Source organism: Antedon mediterranea, chromosome 7, assembly GCF_964355755.1.
Source record: "Antedon mediterranea chromosome 7, ecAntMedi1.1, whole genome shotgun sequence".
NCBI lineage: Eukaryota > Metazoa > Echinodermata > Crinoidea > Comatulida > Antedonidae > Antedon > Antedon mediterranea.
Window position 1 is genome coordinate 27,621,866 of NC_092676.1, and position 14,603 is coordinate 27,636,468.

At 33.8% G+C, this 14,603-nt stretch overlaps 1 protein-coding gene across 1 annotated transcript in view; it reads left to right on the top strand.

Moving 5' to 3' along the window:
• LOC140053876 (dynein axonemal intermediate chain 7 homolog) overlaps nucleotides 1-14,603 on the top strand; it is a 58,394-nt gene that overhangs the window by 40,985 nt on the left and 2,806 nt on the right. The window contains exons 7-13 of the mRNA XM_072098609.1: nucleotides 7,176-7,279; nucleotides 7,988-8,222; nucleotides 8,538-8,676; nucleotides 10,806-10,994; nucleotides 11,621-11,780; nucleotides 12,751-12,857; nucleotides 14,255-14,421. Coding sequence (XP_071954710.1) covers nucleotides 7,176-7,279; nucleotides 7,988-8,222; nucleotides 8,538-8,676; nucleotides 10,806-10,994; nucleotides 11,621-11,780; nucleotides 12,751-12,857; nucleotides 14,255-14,421 — 1,101 coding nt within the window. The remainder of the gene's footprint in view (nucleotides 1-7,175; nucleotides 7,280-7,987; nucleotides 8,223-8,537; nucleotides 8,677-10,805; nucleotides 10,995-11,620; nucleotides 11,781-12,750; nucleotides 12,858-14,254; nucleotides 14,422-14,603) is intronic.

Below are 14,603 nucleotides of genomic sequence, written 5' to 3' on the forward strand. Positions count from 1 at the left end.
ATCGCCATAATGAACAAATCTTTTCATCATATTTAGTATAACATCATGCTAAAATGCCTTGAAAACTAGGCAGAAGCAGGTTGCCGTTACGTTAGTTAGTTACTGTAGCTAGGCCTAGCCTACTCAGGCCTAGCAAACGAGGTGACGATAGCCTAGGCCTAGGCCTATGTACAATCTGTGTGGTGAGGCATTTATATTCAGTGTATAAGACGCACCCTTAATTTAGAGGTCAAATTTGCATGTCAAAAGTGCGACTTATACACCGAAATATACGGTATATGGATTTATAGCGTTTGGGAAGTTTTTATTTAATAAATAGGAAAAAATGAAATAGAGGTTTCCAATGGTTTCTTATGTGCTTTGCTTTGTTAAAGGCCTTGAAATAATATTTCCTTTTTTTAAAAGTAAATAAATGTAATTAATCAATACAGTTAATAGATACCTGAATTCAATTAATTTAAAAATAGAAATATTGATTTTTAGTTTTGAATTCTTAATAATTTCATATTTGTTTGTCTTCACAATTAAGATTATTCATGGATTTTAAGATTTTCCTTAATTTCTTATTTAAATAACGTAAGTGACCATATGGTAACTATTAACTATATAGCTCATGAATATTCATTAGATTCCTAAGGCTTGTATTTCTTCATATTAAGTATAGATCTCTGTATACAGGATGTTAATTAAAGGTTGGGCCTGGCTGTGTCCTTATACACAGATTCTTGATTTCTCAGGTGACACTGCCTTTAAAATTATGTGAAGTGGGAAATTCCCATTGGACTTTTGTATGTGTTAAATATGGGACTCATTTATGTGTAACTTAACACTTTCACCGCCAGGCATTCAATAAAGGAAGTACCCTTACCGCCAGCCATTTTAGATTTTACCTGTTTTTCAAAGCTCATAGCAAAGGTGTTTGTAATCAGAAAGACATGCAATATACAGATTTTAGCCTGGACTGCACCGTCTGTCAGTGTCACGATTCTCAACCTAATTCTACAAACTAGCCTAGGCCTAGCTAGCTAAATTATCTCCAATTATTTATTACATTTTATATACAAGATTTAGGTAAAAATATACCTACATCATCTGGGGATAATAAATACTCATTTTCAGAGTCAGAGTCGGCAAATATTTCTGCAATTGCTTCGTCTGCAGTAAGCACATTATATTGTTTATGATGTAGGCCAGCTCGGGTCAATGGCACTAGGGGTTAATAAAGTATCAAAATATTTGCGGTCCAGATCGATTTGGATGTTGAAATTTCTATAGGCAGTCCATATATACCTGCTCTAACAAATTGTGCAATAAAAAGCCAAAGACGAAAATTTCCGTCTTTGGCGGTCTGGCGCTGGGCATCGAAAAACAGAGATTTCCGTCTTTGGCGGTGAAAGTGTTAAGATACAGTAAAATCTTTCCACCTTCTGGACAGTTTCTTGTGAAATGAATGAGAGGCAATGTTTTAAGGCCACCCCATATCCAGGGAACATCCCTATCCAGGAGACATCCCTATCCAGGTGACATCCCTATCCAGGTGACATCCCTATCCAGGAGACATCCCTATCCAGGAGACACCCCTATCCAGGGAACATCCCTATCCATGAGATGCCCCTATCCAGGGGAATTCCTATCCAGAGGAAACCCCTATTCAGGGGACATCCTTATCCAGGGGACACCCCTATCCAAGGGACGTCCCTATCCAGGAGACACCCTATCCAAGGAACAACCCTATTGGGAAGATATTTTTCTATTAGAATGAACAGTCAAATTTATATGCAATACAAATAAAAGGTCATTAATAATAATATATTTCCCGGGTAGTAATTCGCTCTATCCTCAATTTTTACTAGGTAAAGTATAAATTTTATGTTTTGTTGTTTGTGGTAAGACATGGCTTCAACAATTGTTGCAAAGGATTATTTTGTATTAATCACTTACCTATATATGGACATGATGATGTCATATTACTACTAATATATTTGGGCATATCATTACCATATATGGGCACATGACACTAGTTTGATAATGTAGACAGAGCTTTAATTAGCATTCAGTCAGTGAAAAACAACAAAAGAAATATAACTGTAGAATCAAGGGGAATCACCTGCAAGAAACAAACAGAGTTCCTAGAATGTTATTTATATTCCAAGTCCAATATGATTAATTGATTTAATCTTTTAGTTTTAGATTGGGGGAAGAAGAGTTGAGTGGATGCGTATGATTAATATATATTATATAACATTCGTTATCAAGTAGTTTCTTTTTTATTTTTTATCAGTAGGTGGTTTAATATAATCAAATTGATTTTCATATTTCATATTCAGAGAATATCAAATTATTGATTTGTAGATTCTGTTGTTTCTCATTTAACCTGCTATGACTTCATTATTTGTGTGTTGTGTGGCCGCTTAATCAAAAATGTTATTCTTTAGCAAGTGTGAAAGATGTATGGAGAAAAACTATAGAGTATGCCAAGCATAAAGACTTCAGTACAGCTAATGTTCCAGCTTTGTGGCTACTTATGGCCATACGTGGGACTTCGTGGCTACACGTGGGACTTCGTGGCTACTCATGGGACTTCTAGGCTACGCGTGGGACGTCATGGCTATGCTGTGGCACTTTGTAAACTCAATAAAGTGTTTTTTCAAAATCTCCTGTTTGTTTTGCTGTGATCTCTGTTTTTTTATAGATGAAAATAATAATTAAAAACAAAAATTGACAAAAAAAAAAAAATAATATAAGGATATTAGGTGTAATGATCTGTAGGTTATTATTAATAAAGGTATTGCCCTTTGAATCTCAGGATCAAATATTACAGTAATTTTTCTTGCTGATTATTTTCACTTAATGGCCGTAGGTCCTGTGTGCGTTATGTTTACGAAGAAAAATCCTCACAAATTATTTAACAAACTCGTGTAGTATGAAGACTACAGTATGTATCTCACCTGGTAGAGTGGTGATTCATGTCTACACCAGATATTAAGCTCTGTCCACACTATCACACCAGTTTGACAAAGAAGTGTTATGTGCCAAAATACGGTAGTGATAAGATTATATATGATAGTGATATGACATTATCCTGTCCATATATGAGCTCGTCACATTTTTTTTGTCGCATAAAGTTTGATAGTGTAGACAGAGCTTAACGCTTGTGATGTTTTAAATTGGCTCAGATTTGACATTTGACAAAATTGGACTTCGGTTTAATTTAATCTCTGGGTACTCGGTTCAAATCTTATCAGATGCTATTTTTTTCTCACATAGATCTTCAACTTCACTCCCAAAGACTAGTTCTAATACTGTACTTTGTTTGTGTAGCACATCTTGTGTTTATTTGTTCTGGGAAACTCGCTGAACTTTTACTATTGGTAATGAGAGTGTATGCCTACTGTAGATTCCTCATGAGGCTCCAACTTATAGTTAATTTTGGTTAAATTATACCTAATTTACACCTACCCAGATTTAGTTCTTTGGTATTTAGTATCTTGAAAATTCACCCATTTTGTCTAATAGTAGTTAACCATGAAAAACAAGGCAAACCAGACAGTAACTGGCTAGATTGAAAAGATTCTAAATATGTTCTTCACATATCTCAAATAACTTATTATGTTGGATGTGACTTTGAATCTTTAATCCCTCAATTTCCATTCTTGCACTTCAATAAACCAAGATGATCAACATTAATTAAAGGGGTCTTCACGGGTTTATGAATTAATTTTTGTTTTTTTAAACACAGCTGAATTATGTCAAATTTACAATGGTTTTAACTTTGTTATGCTAGTCTTTGTAGTAAAACATATAATATTTTGTTTCTTCACCAGTGTTGTGTTCTAAAGCTCTGTCTATAACTATCAAACTTTATGTGACAAAAAAATGTGATGTGCCCTTATATGGACATGATGTCATGCCACTACCATATTTGAGCATATCACTACCATATTTGGGCATATCACTACCATATTTGGGCATATCACTACCATATTTGGGCATATCACACTTTTTGTCAACCTAGTTTGATAGTGTAGACAGAGCTTTAGAGTAACATATGACCTCGTACTAGTAGGAAAACAAATAGGCATTACATCATCATCTGTGTTCACCTGAAATATGGAATCTAGAAAACATATGCTTGCATGAAATTGATATTTGGTAAATGCATTAAATATTTACCAGTACTTTCATGGAAATAGTCATTCTGGGATGGAGGTGGGTTAGTGAATGACCCAGTTTATTTCCTTCCTTTCAACTTTAATTTCAATCATCTACCCTTTTTGTTTGATCAATAACTTCCTTGTACTACAGTAAAGTTCAAAATGTACCATACTATTACATGTTTTTAATTTATTCCGTTAAATACGGTAAAGTGATTAGAAATCCATGACATTTTTCCGATGAGAAAACCTCAATATTTCCATAGATATTAGCTTTAAATATCTAAATGTTTGGGACCATGGTCCCAATTCTGGACCACTTTTTGAGTATACTTTTCAGACCTGAGTGTTAAAAGATAGGACAGAATTTGTCAAAAGCCGACGAGCAGTCTTAAAGTAACAAGTAAACTGAAATTGCATTTTCTCGAGAACTACTTGTCCAAAAAACATCATTTTTGTACAAGAGGCAAGAGTTATAATTTGTGATTTGTAATTTTAAAACATAATTTGATTTAATGTGCACGTTTTTTGATGCTAGTAGTTTAAAAAACCTATTTCTTTTCAAATTCACTCGTTTGATTTTCTCGTTGCTGTTCTATTGTTAGTCAATTAAAGCTATAATACATGCTTGTAGTGAAATTAGCCTCAATCACAAACAGCATTAAGACACACACAAATATATAGGCCTATATATATTTTTTTTTAACCTTAGAAATCTTATGTTGGAGAATTTTACAGTAGGCGGAGGTATGCACTCTCGGAGTGGCTTTCTAGTTTTAATAGTGATGATGATCATGGGAAACCATGCTATAATTATTCAAATGATTGTATCTTTAGGGGTCTGTTCACACCTGAAATAATTAACTAATTATTATATGGAGCAGACTGAAGGCAAACTAATGCACCGACCTCATTTTAGTAATCTTAAGCTCTATCTACACTATTAAACTAGTTTGACAAAAGAAGTTTGATAGTGCCTAAATATGGTAGTGATATGCTTAAAATGGTAGTTGTATGACATCATCATGTCCATATTGGCACATTTTTAGTCACATAAAGTTTGATAGTGTAGACAGAACTTTAGTATCTTTTCTTAACAAAATTTAGAGCTGCAATATTTTATCAAAACTTGCTACTGCAAGTCTTTAAATATGTTTGGAAAAAAAAAAGGTATAATTTATTTTGCGAAAACGTAAAAAATGTTCTCTCAAAATCACAGACAGTATACAGTAGTATAAGCAAAGAAATAATTGATACTATGTGTACACTGGAGACCCAAGGCAATAATCCTTTTTAAAGCTCTGTCTAAACTATTTCATTTCATTCACATTTATCAAACTAGTTTTACCAAAAAAAATGTGATGTGCTTAAATATGGTTGGTAATGATATGCTTAAATATGGTAGTAGTGATATGCTTAAATACGGTAGTGATATGCTTAAATACGGTAGTGATATGCCTAAATACGATAGTGATGCTTAAATACGATAGTGGTATGACATCATCATGTCCATATATGGGCGCATCACATTTTTTGGTCACATAAAGTTTGATAGTGTAGACAAGATTAGATTTAGTCTGCTATTGTTGCTCAAAAAGTGGCCTTTAGTATACGGTAGTATAGAGAAAAACTTATAAATAAGTTTTATCAAATTATCTAACACCATTTTTCCCGTTCTCATGAGTGGAAATGAAAGGGTAAAATTGTTTATTATCTCTTATCCACTTGACACTAAACTAGGCTAAGTTCAAACATGCAAAACTATAAAACCCTTTCTTTCTGTGATATTATCGTCAAATAAATCATTTATATATTCAATACATAAATTCTATGAATAAATGGTTGATTCATAAACACTGTTTGCACTAACGAGAGAAAACTAGCCGATTAAAGCTCTGTCTACACTATCAAACTAGTTTGACAAAAAAAGTGTGTCCAAATATTGTAGTGATGACATCATCATGTCCATATATGGGCACATCACATTTTTTTTGTCACATAAAGTTTGATAGTTTAGACAAAAGCTTAATATAGTTTTGATATAAATGTATTTGATTGTCATAAAGTGAACTTTACCTTGCTTGTGTAATAAGCATCAATGTTGGTTTGTTAAGATTGTTTACATTATCACATGCATGATACATGCAAGATTGGTAATATTGTGCTGTACAGTTATTCTGTGAACCAGTTCACCGGGATAACCCCCTACTCTTTTTCGAATAATGAACTGGGTTCTTTAAAGTACACACAGGTTATAACTTTGTACACTGGACCTACGGTTTATAGTCCTTATCCGAGAAGACTTGTTCCACCACCAGAACTAGGAGCGAGTCGGCCTCGAACCCTTGCCGATGTTGTTGGCTCTTTAGGTACGGTAAACGGCGCCCCTGCCTTAACCGCTCGGCCATATGACTCAAGCATGTTAATGGTATAGATTTATCCACAGCAAAGTCTAACGACATGGTTTGTTTTCATATAATTTCTTTCTGATTTGATCAGTCAGAAGGTTTACCGTAACTCAAACAATCACAGTAGGTTGTATTTTCGGAATTCTCACAAAAAAACCAGGCAAATGTACTGGGCCACAGAAACCCTGATTGGAAAAAAATGAATAGTTGATTAGCTGTTAATAAACAATAAACTGTTAGCATTCCTGATCCACTAGTATCAACAGTCCTTTTAAGCTCTGTCTAAATTATCTAATTTGACAAAAAGTTTCCAAATATGGTAGTGATATGATGTCATCATATCCATATATGGGCACATTTCATTCATTTATTTGACCAATACACAGATACATCACATTTTGTTGTCGCAAAAACTGTGATAGTGTAGACAGAGCTTTAAATTACCTACCAGTCAGAGGACATTGCAGCCCATTGTCAAATCTGTACACAGTTGGAATTACAGCCCATCATTATGAATTAAAATAATAAAAATAATTTAAAAGCCTGATTTAAAGAGCATCATTAAAAATGTAAAAAAATAAAATAAAATGTTATCTTTTGTTTATTTGTGTAGAAGGCTTCCGACCTAGCTGACACAGAGACTGGAAATCTACAAATAGTGCACTCAAGCCCACAGATCACTCTCATGATGTGGGGAAACTTGACCAAGAACCCAAGGTACTACATATTCTTATTTATTTAATATACTTATATATTTATCTTATATTTTCAATTCAAGTGTCCTTGGCCATGTTGTCAATTACAATTGTCAACATTATTCTGTCGCTAATTATTGCTATGCCTACAGTAATATTGTAATGTTAATCGTTTGTGTGTACTTTTTTATGTTCCATTTCAACACAGACTCAATGGTTTCTTGGCATACGTGCCTAAATAAAATCCACAGAACATAAGGTTTAACGTTCGTATGAGAATGACCCCAAGGTTTTTAATTACCTAATGGAGCATAATTTTATTTCATTTTCATATGATAAATCAAGTCATTGGCAATTGAAACAAATTTAAAAGAATGTTATTAGATTTTTAAAAATAGGTTTTCACCGAGACACATTAATTATTTCCTTCATTAAAATTTCCATGGTTTAATAATGAGTATGAAACGGGACGATGAATGCGTAATGACGCTTATTAACGCACAGTCGTGTTTAAAACGTTGATTTACGTGTCATACACCAGTAAGCATCATTAGTATTACCAGCCATTTAACTATAAAAAATGTACTGAAACTAATTTGAATAATATCATGATAATATAATAAGATTGTATTTGTTATCTGAGGCACCTTGAAGCTAGTGAGGTGAGGTGCCTCTGTGCAAAATATTAAATAAAAAAGAAATATTATTATAAATTGTGTACACTTCACAGGTTCAAGGCATTTGAATTTGAAGGTGAAAAACAGGGTTTTGAGTTGCCAAAGCACTTTGCGCTATCTGACGTGGCTGTACGAATGATCAAGACAAAATATGACCACTACTCGCATCATTGTAAAACTTACCAACTAAAGAAAAAAAAAGCGCCACCAATTGTAGAAGTGAAGGAGGAAGAGAAGATAGAGGATGATTTAAAAGAGGGCGCACCAGATACGGAAGAAAATACAGAGGTTTGTGTGATACTATAATTAGAAACTCAACCTAAACCAAACCTTAGAATCCGAAGTTAAAAGGACCCAAATTTATTATGTTATTGAAAAATACATTGTAAACACATAAGACTTAAGCCCTGTCTATAATATCAAACTAGTTTGACAAAAAAAAGCATGATTGTGCCAAAATATGGTAGTGCTATGACATCATCATGTCCATATATGGGCACATCACATTTTTGACACATAATATCACATCACATAAATCACATAAAGTTTGATAGTGTAGACAGAGCTTAATATTAGTGATTTTTCCATAATCAACTGTTATAGGGTTTGGAAGAAAATGAAAATATAAATAAAGAAGAAAATAATGAAGTGAATGAGGAAGAAAACAAGGAAAAGGAAAGTGCAACACCAGCTCCAGAGGCAACACCACAAGAGGAGGAGGAACCAAAGGTTGATCAAGAAGGTTAGTTTTGAAAACTAAACCCCAACACCAATGTCAGTGGCTGGATCTCAATGGATTTGCACAGTAAAATAAGCAAAAAATACTAAACAAATAACGTAGAATAGATTGTTATCCTGATTACCCTTTAAAAATTAAATTTAATTAATAATCTGAAAAAAATAATAATATGTGTACAAAGCGTATAAATTAATAATTGACAGAAGATATTACTAATAAAGTATGAAATTTTAAAAATAGAAGTAAAATAAAATTAGTTTTATTTGTAAAATCACTGGATTGGAACAAAGCGGTGAATATTCAGACGGTGGTTAGAGGAGTAGTCGCGTGTCTGTTGACCTGGTGTTAATAGAAGGGGCGTTTGCGTGAGAGCAACTTTACCAACTACATCCTACCATCAGTTGCTGACCCTTTTAAAATGACCTGTGTGGGTTCTCCACCAACCCTCGTGCACCTGTGCCTCTCTATCAAACTATTTAGCAAAGGAGTGAATAAAATTTCTCCTTTTTTGTTGCCGTCTTTACATAAACACAGTTGCAGCTGTTAAAAATTATCAATTTGAACGATTTTTGTACAGGTTTTCGCTTTCTGACAGCCGGTCACTTTTTACAAACCAAATTAAATTATATTAAATAGATGAACATTTGCAAACTAAATTGTATAACAACATTTAGATAAATGGCCAAGGACGCCGCCGCTGTCAACAGGAAAGAAAAATCTATCTCTCAATATTTTTTGTGGCTTGCACTCGATCTTATTGAATTTTCTTTATCTAACACTTAAACAGAAATTCCACTCCCAATGCAGATTATGCAATGCTTATTGTAAACACCTTTACGATCTTTATTGGTAATCTATAAGTGTATTAAAATGTTGATAGTTTGATGCATTGACATTTAAACTCTTGGGGGAACTATGGGGGAAACACATTGTGTTTCTTTGTATATATTCGTTTTTTAAATTAGAATGTAGTGTCATAATAAAGATGTAAATATTGTCCCAAAAACCTAAAAAATAAAAAAGAATAATAAAATCCGTCTTTGATAGGCCATTTTGCCAAGTTTATTCACTTCTGTAGAAAAAACAAACAAACAAAAAAATGATTTGACAAAAACATATAATTAAATTTAACCAGAATTTGACTATTTCTAAAATTAAAATTTTCTGATTCATTTTTAAAATAGATATGTGACATATGGCATTATTTAACAAGGATTTTTAACTAATAATTTGTTCAGGGGGACAATATATATTTGCTATCAATTCTGTTGATTCCTAACTATGATATGTTTTGGTTTAAAAAACATAGGGAATTACAGTACCGTTTTCCACCTGGATATACCCATATCTATAAATTCCCTGTTTTGAAATGATTGCTATGAAGTAACAAAGGTTGAAAAGTTATGACTTTACAATTGTCATGTCTAATATTTGATATATCATATTTCAATTTTTATTTAAAAAAAAAGTCCTACCTGTCAAAAAAATTACAACAGTTGCTAATATTTTATGGTGAATCACTTTCAGACACTGATTTATGAAATTTTTTCATTTTTCTTTGACCTGTTGCATATATTGGTGGAATAGTTTTTTTGTGTCAAGTTTTACAAAATTATTTATAATATAAAGCTTGTTTCATTGTAATTTTCAAAGTTTTAAACATCTCAAACGTACTAGGTAATATTTCACCGGGCAGTTTACATTTTCTTCTGTTCCTATGATTTTAAATTGCTTGAATTCTGGTATTGGTAATTCAGTCAATTAATTTGGTAATTTTTTCTGTGGATTCAATCTTGGTGTGAACATAGCTTTATTGGTGTACATGTGATGATTGATCTAATCTTAGTGTAAACGCAGCCTTATTGGTGTACAGCTGATGATGGAGGAGAGACTTTCTATCCTATTTATTCCATGCGATTTTCACCCCTATCATTTATCTAAAGAAGACTTGTGTTAACTTTATACTGTAAAAGAGTTGCATCTCTTTAATAATTGTTTTAATTTTCTGGATCCAAACTAGTCTAAGAATGTATTTATTATAACGTTATTTCTCAAACCATCTGTTTAACAGTATTGTTTTAATCCGTTATGTAAAGAAAATTTTTTAGAAATGTGATCATTATTATATTTAGGTGATGCTGTAGAAGAAGAGAAGAAAGAAGATGAGGAGGAAGATGAGGATGAATATGATGAGGATGAGGAAGAGGACGAAGACGTAGTTATCTTGAGGGCGTATCAAGTGCTAGGTGGGGTCATGACCTTTGAGATACTTGACCTCCCACCGCAGCCGAAGACGGTTAAAAACTGGATTATGACACAAGGTGACATGACACAAAAACACTTTATATTTATGTTACAAAAATCTGTATATAGTTGTTAATTGGTTAGATGTTTGCCCTGCTCTGACGTAATTTTGTAAATTCGCATGTAATTCTCGGGTAAGACTCGAACCCATGACCTCCAGATTTTAAATTCTACTTTTTGTTATGCTTACCCTCTTCCCCCCCCCCCCCCCCCCTTACGGTGCCCTGCCACATATTCCTCTAAGTTATCTTTTTGTTATGCTTACCCTCTCCCCCCTTACGGTGCCCTGCCACATATTCCTCTAAGTTATCTTTTTGTTATGCTTACCCTCTCCCCCCTTGCGGTGCCCTGCCACATATTCCTCTAAGTTATCTTTTTGTTATGCTTACCCTCTCCCCCCTTACGGTGCCCTGCCACATATTCCTCTAAGTTATCTTTTTGTTATGCTTACCCTCTCCCCCCTTACGGTGCCCTGCCACATATTCCTCTAAGTTATCTTTTTTTTATGCTTACCCTCTCCCCCTTTACGGTGCCCTGCCACATATTCCTCTAAGTTATCTTTAATGCTAATGTATTTTATTGTTTTTGTGCTTTTTATTGTGCTGAAAAAAATGAAAATGACTTTTTCTTTTTGCATTGGCAGTTGCTAGTGATGAGTTAAAGTTTGTTCAGTATCCCAGTAATAGTGACTCCAAGTTGAATGGTACCTTATCCGGAACACTTCCTATGGGCCAGACACTTGACCCCAAAGCAATGGCAGGTGCCGAGATGTTGGGTGCACCTCCCATAGGTGTTACATTAAGGTATGTAATGATGATATGCAGAGAAACTCTTTTTTTTTTAACGGTAGACCCTATTAAAGAAACTCTTAATATGTGTATCCCCTGAAACAGATTTGGGCTTAGTGTATATCACCTCATCTCATGTTCATTTTACAAGAAAGTTTACCCTTTATATTAAGGGTGTCCCTTAAATATGGGTTGGCCATTGCGTTAAAACACATATTGCCTCTTGTTCCTTTCCAAAAAAAGTGTCCCATTAATAGAAGTGTCGAAAGCCTAAGGTCTGTCTACACTATCAATCTAGTTTGACCAAAAAAAATGTGATGTTCCCAAATATGGTAGTGATGTGCCCAATTATGGTAGTGATATGACATCATCATGTCCGTATATAGGCACATCACATTTTTTTGTGACACAAAGTTTGATAGTTTAGACAAGGCTTAAAGGAAGATTATTCCAGAAGAAACTAAATTAAAGGCACTTGCATATAAGTCATTATAGTTAAGTGACAAAACAGTGTAAATGCTGACACACACTATGTTCTTATCTCTGCTGCACAATGTTAAGTCCAAACAGGACAATTTTAGTGACATTGTTTTTTTTAAAACCAGACATACGTGTCACCTTAAAGGGTAGAGCAATCCGATAGGCGGCATCTGGTCATTTTTAAATGTGTTGTTAAAATTTGCCTCATTACCGGACTGTCATTATTTTTTATATATCCTGTCATACTGACCTCAAAATGATCTCAACAACGTGGGAATCCACTATATTGGTGAGAGAGTATACTAGTATTAATGCCAAAAAAGTTTATATATTGTTTATCTGATAAAAACCAGGAACTTTAGGAAAAATATGCACACAAGGATGCCACAACAGATCCAGTTATTAATAAAATAAACCTCCTAAACTCGATAGGTTTATTTGTCCATATACCAAAAGAATAAAATCTGAATGCTTATTAAATCGTAGTACTCTCTTATTTTTGTAGACTGCCAGATGATGTTCTTTACAGTGAGGAACCACAAGTTGCGTACTGGTGTCCGGAGGGCAAGCATTGGCGACTAGATGGCTCTATAGATATTAAATATGATGAAGGTATATAGAATAATAAATCTTAATAAATAATAAAGTCGATTTTCCATTAGCCGAATTTGTTTGGGCGGATTGAAATGCCTATATGCATGCGTAGTCATGTTTCTATCTTCCAAATCCCTCTCTGCGCTTTTGATTCGCGCAAACAAATTCAGCCAGTGGAAAATGGCTCTAAGATAACGGTCAATAAGCTAATGAAGGAGTAATGGAAATAAAGCTATAACTTCTTTGATTCCAGTGACCCTTACTATGTTATAAAAAATTGTATAAAAAAAAGGGATATCAACCTAACATGACCTTAACATGACCTAACATGACCTTAACATGGTTTACAGTAGAACTATACAGATTTATGTTAATAATTTTTATCAAAACTGCGAACAAATGAAGAACATGTCTTTATCGCTGTACCACACCAGCGCCCTTACGTCAAACTACAAATTTTTAGGCGCAAAAAAAACCCAAATGACTAAAAGGTTAAGTCTAAAAGATTACGGTTACTTTAGATCAAATACTTACTATTGGAACCTAGTACATTATCCCAAACACTCTTCCTTTGGGACTGACCCCGGAATTCACGGGATGGGTGCCCCATTTATGTGTATAATTGGGATAATAACACGGTTTACAAGTGACCGACCTGTGTAACTGTTATCAGACAAATTACCTAACGAGATCATGTCAGAATCATTTATCGTACCGCTTGCACTGACCTTCTAAAATAGTTAAAGAAATCTATCAAGTCTAAAATGTCATGCATTTCACGTAAATTGAATGCGACGCCAATGATTCTACAACTTATCCCAGTTTTACAGAAACCCTTTAAACAGTGATTATTAATGCGTAATTATCTTCCCATATCATTAGTGTCTTTAAAAAAATAAAACATAAAATTAGTTATAGGTTGTGTGTCAGTGTCAATTTCTATGTACTTTGAATGGATTTAATCATTGACTATTAAATATTTTTCATGTTATAATTTCTTAATTTTGCAAAAAACTAAAGTTTGATATGTTAATATTTTAATACATACTGAGTGCAGTTTATCTTAATTTTACTATGCTGTTGAAAGTTTGGCAACATTATTCACGACATCACCTTTAACAGTTCGGTGTCAATCAAGAACAAAAGTTGTAAAAGCTCTCGAAAAAAATACGTAAAAGCAGCAGCTGATATAAACTACCTAAAAAACTGCAAAATGTTTTTCCGTAATGTTTAATACATACTATTTTTATGTGTTACCAGGTTATGGAAAATGAAATATCAAAATCCTAAAGCATTTTCTGGTACATTTATGCGTCTTTACAGAGTATAATCTGTTGTCTTTACAGAGAATAAAATGTTGTCTTTACAGAGAATAACATGTTGTCTTTACAGAGTAAAAAATGTTGTCTTTACAGAGAATAACATGTTGTCTTTCAAGACCATCAAGAGCGGGCCATTTGCATGCATCCAGGACCGTCACATCAACATGCCATTCCAATCCTGGGAGCTACAACCATTAGGACTCAATCATGCCAAGCTTACAATCATTGCTGCTATTATTGAGGCTGAGATTGAAATCAAGGTGAGTCATACAGGTGGCCTTCTTAAAGGACCACTTGTGTGTAGATTAGGCTGTTAGCTATTATTGAGGTCGGGATTGAAATCAAGGTGAGGAATACAGGTGGCCAACTTACAAGGACCACCTGTATGTTGATTAGGGTGTTAGCTATTATTGAGGTCGGGATTGAAATCAAGGTGAGGAAT